General features: G+C 30.4%; 1 protein-coding gene across 4 annotated transcripts; it reads left to right on the top strand.

The window, feature by feature from the left end:
* The first annotated feature begins 411 nt into the window (after positions 1 to 411).
* LOC130899754 (DNA topoisomerase 2-binding protein 1-B) lies at positions 412 to 7,992 on the top strand. Of its 4 annotated transcripts, none has more exons than XM_057809934.1 (20): positions 412 to 666; positions 830 to 1,087; positions 1,193 to 1,335; positions 2,527 to 2,770; positions 2,855 to 3,123; positions 3,178 to 3,464; positions 3,648 to 3,730; positions 3,796 to 4,089; positions 4,439 to 4,553; positions 4,885 to 5,124; positions 5,187 to 5,378; positions 5,436 to 5,738; positions 5,941 to 6,105; positions 6,236 to 6,486; positions 6,560 to 6,691; positions 6,815 to 6,947; positions 7,021 to 7,082; positions 7,141 to 7,401; positions 7,465 to 7,688; positions 7,743 to 7,992. In XM_057809934.1, exons 2-20 carry the CDS (start codon positions 1,001 to 1,003, stop codon positions 7,945 to 7,947), a joined length of 3,690 nt encoding a protein of 1,229 aa, XP_057665917.1. In that variant the 5' UTR covers positions 412 to 666; positions 830 to 1,000; the 3' UTR covers positions 7,948 to 7,992. The 4 variants fall into 4 exon arrangements, with proteins under 4 accessions (XP_057665917.1, XP_057665916.1, XP_057665915.1 ...); XM_057809933.1 differs by having other exon boundaries at positions 555 to 734; positions 2,530 to 2,770; XM_057809932.1 differs by having other exon boundaries at positions 555 to 734.
* Positions 7,993 to 8,115: the final 123 nt, after the last annotated feature.

Raw genomic sequence — 8,115 nt, 5'->3', positions numbered from 1 at the left:
AGGTCTCATTCTTATCTTAGGTGCTCCAAAAAAATTAATAAAATGAAGTAAGATATTGAAAATATGAATTTTTAGATTTTTTATGACTTAAAATAGGGTAAATCCCAATTAAAAATAATTCAATAAGAAATTCCAAAACAATTGCCTGATTTTGATAACAATAAATCTGACAACATCGAGAACGATTACCAGTGGATGCCAACATTTAAAATGTACCTTCCCCTAATACACGAGTGATCATTTCATTTACACTTATTTAAATTTCAAAATTGAAATCTGGAATGAAAACATGTTGCTGAAAACAACAAGTTACTCAATTTAGTTCTGTATACATACACGTATTAATTGACACGAGTGTCATAATAAATGGTAATTTGACGTAAAGGGTACCTTTCATTTGACGCCAGCAATATCCTCGTGCTTAAAGGGTGTTACAACAGTTGCGGATATTAAGTGCAACGTACCCATAGTATCAAATTAATTCTTCTGGCTCTTTATGGTCTTGTATGATCTAATCTTCAGACCTCAAGTCTGACATGTGACACATAAAAAGTAATGTGGCAACATTGATTTTTTATAATGAAGTTTGAAATGTGAAACGGAAAATCTGAAGAAAATATTAGAACTGTATTAATTGTTGGTTTAAAGAATTTTATTAATAAATAGGTAAATGAAATAACATTTTCTAATTCATTGTTATTAATCTGGTATCCACTTTATAAATTTATGGAATGGTAAGCAAAAAGTTAACCTTACATAAATAGATTCAAAGCAATGCACAAAAAATAACACGGAAAATTTAGTTTTGCAATTTGAATTTTTTTTTCAGAGTGATAAGATTTCGATGAGAAGTTCTAATGAATCTTTGTTGTGGTCAATAATTATACTGAATATCAGAATTATTAACAGAATAATCCTATAATGTAGAATCAGTTTTGTTATTAAATCATTCATTTAAATATAATTAATTAACTGTTGAATTTCATTCTTTTAAACACTCATGGAGAGCATTCGTATATTTTTTATTTGCTCCGACAAATATTCAGATGAAAATGAAAGTTCTGAAACTATGCTTCAAGCTTATGAGGTAAGATTTAAAAAGTATATATAATTAAAGAACTAACTACTTGTAATCCTATCAAATTAATTTAAAGTAGGTTGGGTATTTGATAATTTACTATGATTTTTCAAGGTATGTAAGCAGAATGTTAGCACCAATGTATCATGGGTCAAAGAATCAGATTTTAAAATATTGAACTTGAATAAAACTGATTTTATTGTATTTGAACAGTTTGAGGGGAAACTTTTTGAAGAATTGCAAAATACTAAGAGCGCGTAAGTACACAATTTATTCCAAATAATTCATAAATATATCTAAAGATGAGCAACAGATTGTATTAAGGTTTCTAATTATCAACTCTATTTGCAATGGAAAAGGGAAAAATTCCTGTGATAACTTATTTAATTGGTCAGTTTCATTTAAACAATTTATAATCATTTTATTTTATATATATTATTCTTAGATGATTTGGAAAACATAGTTTGGTCATATGAATTATTTCTAGAGTATAAAAATATTGTGAGTATGTGGTATATGAGGGAAAGAGACTGTTTACTCAGTGAGAAGTGACACCGGCAGGGATCATTTGTTAATTGACTGGGGTTAAAGAATATACAGTTCTATTAACAAGTAGGGATTAGTGGTGGAAGGGTGAAAATTTAGTACTGAATGTATTGTACAATAAATGAAAAAAATGTTTGAGGTCAATCACCCTCAATACTTAGGGGTATAAAAATTAGTTATGGCCCTATTGTCAGATATACTGAATACACATATAAACTTTAATCAAACTAGAACTAGAACATAAACTAAGAGATAGTTATTTCATTTTATACATCAGTTATGTTCATAATTGAATATTTGTATGTTAGAAATAAAGCACAATTTAAAAAAATTCTTTTTCCTGCAAACTATTGAACTGAGGACTTGCATTTATGCATAAGTAAGTTTTTGTTTTATTTTTGTCTAAATTTCAATAAGAAAATTATATGCTAGTGTGTCGGCTATCATTATAAAACAACATTAATTACATTAACTTAAAATGCGACACTACTATCCAGTGTAAGCCTTGTCCTCTTCACCATAGGCATTCTGTCCTCTGACTTGGAGCACTATCTGGTAATTCATCCATCTCATTTTTGGTCTTCCTCTTCTTATATTGTACATTTTAACATTGAGAAGAGCATTATAATTCTCACAGGTTGTCGTACTTATATGTATATTATTTGATAATTGCTTTTATTTATCTGTATTCTGACTTATTTGTGAAATTTCTTGAACAATTGGTGATATTAATACTGAACATTGTTTACTACCATTACACTAAGACTCCTCACAATTACACTGTTTTTTTTTGTATCTGCACTTTCTATGTTTTTTTGGGAATAACATTTTTGTATTTAGTAAATATTTTATAAGTAAGCTAACACCAAAAAATATATATTTGAAATCAACAACTTTTGTAGCAGGATTGTTGGTCCTTGGGCTGTCTCTATTTGTTTGATGGAAGGAAAACCAATACCTAACTATGATTGGCCTATTTATAATGTAGCTATGTATAATTGTATAGTCACATGCTCTCATATGTCTAAGATTGCTAAAATGAGTATTAAGAACAAAATAGAACAAATGGGAGGATGCTATACTGACAGTTTGGTGGAAAAGAATACTCACTTAGTTACTGGGAGTGCCAAATCTGAGAAATATTTGGTAAGTACGTTTTCAAAGAATATGTCACAAACTCAGTTTTTTGCTATTCTATAGTTTATATATAATACTTTATTACTGATTTAGGTTGCCGCCGAAGCAGGAATTAAGCTAATGTGTCCTCCTTGGATTGACGATGTTTGGAATGTTAGTCAATCAGTTAATGTTCATGCTGATGATGAACAATTTAAAACACACACATGCTTGCCATTTCATAATCTAACAATTAGTTCGACTGGTATTACAAATACCGCAGAAAAACATAAAATTGAGAAGATCATCAAGGATAATGGTGGAAATTTTAGTGGAAAACTCACTTTAGCTACTACAGATATTCTTATTTGCTCTGGGGATGTGTAAGTGTATTTCATTTATTAACAACTCATATTTTTTCATCATTATTATTATAGAACAAGAAGTGAAAAATTTAAAGCTGCTCGACAATGTCCTCACATTAAATGTGTCAACATAAATTGGGTAACAGACAGTGTCCAAAAAGGTTACGCATTACCTCACACTCTTTATCAAGTACAAAAAATAACTTCTACACCTACCAAGACTGATAAATATGTAAATCCAGAATTTTCTATATTGAGTGCCATTGGTGGGCCAAATTTGTCCCAGAAGACTTGCGTGGAAGATACTTTGAGTCTCACATCATTGGATGTGGAAAAAACAGGAAATTCCAAAAGAAAAGGTGAATTAAATGTTTATAATTAATTGTATCTCAAATATTATAACACCTTTAGGTTTTTTTCCCATAAAGTTGTAAAATGTGTAAATAACCACAGGTGCTATGAATCATTTTTGTAGTTGCAGTGAGAATTTTTCTTTTTCAATATTATTTTTTAATATTAGACAAATGAGATTTTATTTTCAGTACAAGCATGCTACGACGATTTGGTAAAAAATTTGGACATTAAAAAAGCCAAAAAAGCAGGACAATTCTTAGATGGATATTCGGTATGTTAAACATCAATAATTCATAGAATAATTGGCTTTATAAGTCATAAACCGTTTTTTAACAGGTATATTTAATCGGTTTTAACCCCGAACATGTGGAAAAACTCAACAAAATAATAAATTTAAGTGGCGCAACTCGCTATGATATGTTTTCTGATCGAGTTACACACATTATCGTCGGAGATGTTTCCTCTCATGAAGTATCTATAATTAAAAATAAAAATTCATCTGCTCATTTGGTTTCGATACAATGGCTAATAGATAGCATAGATGATCAAAATCCACAAAATGAAGATAAATATCTCATAGTTACCACGGATCTGGAAAATAGTCATTTGGGATCTCCTCTAAGTAAAAAGGTGAGTACATTTATATTTACTAGACATTCAGGTGCTTCAAAACAAATTTTTTTTCAACCCTTACCCTTTCAAGTGTTTCTATTTGATGTAAAAAAACCTAACAAAACATAGCTCAACTCTAAAGGGTCGTTTTTTGTAGTTTCTCATTTGATGAATTTGGAAAATGATTTTTTATTAAATTTGAATTTACACATAATTCAAGCATTTTTAATTTTTGTGAAAAATCATATTCTTTAAGTTGAGTATTTGAGCTTCATAAAACTGTAAAACAGATTAAGATCATATTCAAAAGAAGACTAGTTACAGCCATTCACAAATTACTAATTTTTTTTTTGCTTAATATGTTTAGGGCTTAAGTCTTCTTCGTTCAAATAGAACAGTTACTGAAAAAGAAATTAACGCGATAAATGCTGAAGAAGAAATGGAGAACGAGCTTACTTTACAAAAAATACCTACACAAAACAGTAAGTAGTAATTTATATATACTTACCCAAAATACCAAAACTTTACTCCACTTGTCCTTGTACGTTCTCATGTGTTAGATGAGGATTCCAATGCTTTTTGTACCTATTTCCTCCTCTATCTTTTGTCATTTTCCTTTCTCTAAAGTCAATCCTCTTTAGTTCCTACTTTATCTGATCTATCTATTTATTTCTGGGTATCTCATTTTTTTTTTATCTGTTTTTAGTGTAAAAATGTAGTTGGTACTTCCTTATTATATAGTTCCTACTGTATATCCATATTTATATTTTTGTGTCCTACTATTCAGTGTATTGTAAATTAATTTTTTTTCAGCATCTGATACTCTAGGAAGATTATTGGATGGCGTGGATAACACAAACTTGATTAAAGAAGTTTTAGATCTGCCAAAATCTACGCCACAATTTGAACCATCCAAAACTTCAACACAACAATCATCGTTATCCATAACACAGGATGCTGAAAGCGAAATGAATAGAATTTTTGAAAATTTAAAATTTCTCATTGTTGGATTTGAAGAAGAGGAATTTGTGGAATTGAGACAGTCGATCATTGGTGAGAATACATTTAAAAACTGGTTTATTTTCATTAAAAACGACTTCAATTACTATTTTTAGATCTAGGGGGTGATGTAGTATCTAAAACATATAAGGGAATACCAGATTATGCAATTGTTCCAATATTCAATAAAAACCAACTACATCACACTGCATCAGAAGTAGTCAATGATCTTTTTATAGGTGATTGTATTAGAAACGAAGAACTTATATTAACCATTTCATATTACCATCGACCCTTTGACATATCAGGTTAGTGGTTTAGAATTTCTAGATTCAATCTAATCTAATAAACCATATTGTTTATAGATGCTAAACCATTAGAAAATTGTGTAATTACTATTAGCAGTTACTCTGGTACAGAAAGAATATTTCTCAGGAATCTAATTGAAGCTCTAGGAGGAATAGCTCAAGAACAGTTTGCTAGAGTACGATCTGAAAGAAAAGAACTTTATCCATCAACACATTTAGTTAGCTCCGAGGCGAATGGTAAAAAGTATGCAGCCGCCTTGAAATGGGATTTACCTGTCGTAAATAAAGATTGGCTATTGGAATGTGCAAAAACTGGAAAAAAAGTCTATGAAGGAGATTTTCTGTTAGGAGAATCTTCAGGTAAGTATATAATGTTTAATAATTTGGCTCTCTATAGTTTTATGTTAAAAAATCTGAGGTGCAGTTAATCAAATTTAAAATTTTTAAAAAATTGTTTTGTAATTTTTATCAGTTTTTCCTCCAAAGCTTCACTAATTAAAAACTTGTGCTCCTAATCCAACTAAATTACTCTAGTATTTGCTAAAATATTTTTTGGCTTTAGCTCCAGATATAGTTGAAAATACGCCACAAAAAATGAAAACTATTACTGAATCATTGAAAACAGTATCAACTCCTACAGATATTGCAGGATCCAGTAAGCAACAAAAAGTGCTAACACCTGTTAACGATATAACACCCTATCATAAGCGGTTTCTAAATAGTGCAGGTACATATTAATCTTTTATAGGTATTCAGATAAAAACTTGTTTTGCTTTAAAAGTTGCATTTAATTTAAGTTTAGATACACTTAATTTCGAAAACTTTCCTACCATGTTTACAGAATTATATTATTTTAGAAAAATTCAGTCAAGTAACTCCAGTGAATAAAATAATGAAACAATTCAGAGAAAGTAATTTGAACGAAAGCCGCAATGCGAAAGAGACTAAGGAATATAACTTACCTCCGCCATGGACTTTTGTAAAAACACCAGAAACTCCTCTCGGGGCATTTTTAACACCAAACCCCTCTCCCGGTCTTAGAAAACAGTGGGAGTATTGGCTGGAACAATTTCCCGATAAATCTTCACCCAAAAGTAACAAAAGTACGGTAAGCCTTTTTTTATTAAAAATTACATATTTTCACAAAAATTGATACTCATACCGTTAATTTGAATGTTTAGCCTTTGTCTGAGATAAAACGTCAATTAGCTGCAAAAGTATCCAAAATTGGAACCTACAAATTGAATTTCGAAGAAGGTGGAGAACAATCTCAAGAAAATGTTGAAAATACAGACACAGAACTAGATCCAGAAGTAAGATTAACTTCATTATTATTCTTTAAATACTTATCTCAACAAAAAGGTCATCTTAAATTCTACCTATTTATTTTTTTATAAATTATTTGTTGGCATTGTACTATTATTTCTTGATTACAGATTTCAGTAAGTGAAGCAGACAAAACACCAGATAATCAAGAATTGGCCAGTAGGCTTCAGCAACTAGAAGATATGTTGAGCGCTAGTGGAAGAAGGCCAAGTAGAAATTTTCAAAATACCATCACTGCACCAGGTAATATTCTAATTATTTTATAATATAATATGTCATATTCCAAATATCTTATATAACTCCTTTGATGTTTCAGCTGCACCTGAATCAATGAATTCTCAACCTTGTACTGTAGGATGGGACTTTAGGTCTCAAGAGGTGAGAAAAATTCTACTTATTATTGTAATTGTGAATCTTGAGGTTTCTAAAATTTCAGTACAATCAGCCGACAGTTGTATCGAAAATATTTTCACTTTCTGGTATTACTGACGATATAGAAAGAGCGAGAATGGTAAATCAATTAGAACAATTAGGTGGTACAGTTTCCAGTTTAGCAAATTACGATCCTTCTTGTACCCACTTACTTTGTCCGAAACCTGCTAGAAATGAAAAATCTTTATCTTGTATGGCCGCCGGAAAATATATTTTACATATATCTTATTTAGAACACTCATTAAAAGCGAAAAGATTTTTAAATGTAGGTTTCCATTGTGTATTTTCATCATATTTAACCTCTAAGTGTGGTAACTAAAAATTTTAGGAGGAGGAATTTGAGTTCGGTAATCCAAAATCAATGGGAAAGTTTTCCATCCCGCACGATAAAGATACGGAAACTAGAATGCAAAGGATGCATTGGTGGCGAAAGGAGGTAGCTCGACGGGGTTATGGGGCTTTTAACGATATGAGAGCCATTGTAGTCGCTATTAAACGAGATCCTATTGTTAGAGTCATCGAGGCTGGAGGTGGTGTTGTTGTAGATATAAAGTAAGTGAGAAATTAGTTGTAACGGGCCCGTTAAATGAAATATTTATATTTTAGACCTCCTTTCGAAGACACCATTTATGCCACGCATTGTCTTATAGAACAACGAAGTGTGGAAAATTTCTCGGACTACATTCCTCTTGCTAAACAAGGGATTTATTTGGTAAATACAGTGTATATAAGTGATCACTTGCATAATCCAAACAAAGATATAAGAGATTGTATTTTACCATATTTTTCTAAGTATTATTCTAGAAATTAAGTATAAAAAAAGTGATTTTCAAACATGTAATTATTTTTTTATAAATACCGGAGTTTTATTATCCTTTCCATTCTCAACATCAGCCTCAGGGATAAAGAAACTACTCTACAGATCTTTTTCAATAGCTGACCTATAAAAGGTACCATTAAATTGAGTGCACACTCTTTT

This window comes from Diorhabda carinulata, chromosome 11, assembly GCF_026250575.1.
Source record: "Diorhabda carinulata isolate Delta chromosome 11, icDioCari1.1, whole genome shotgun sequence".
NCBI classification, from domain to species: Eukaryota; Metazoa; Arthropoda; class Insecta; order Coleoptera; family Chrysomelidae; genus Diorhabda; species Diorhabda carinulata.
Note: the sequence above shows the minus strand (reverse complement) of the source record. Positions and strands in the feature narration are given on the sequence as shown.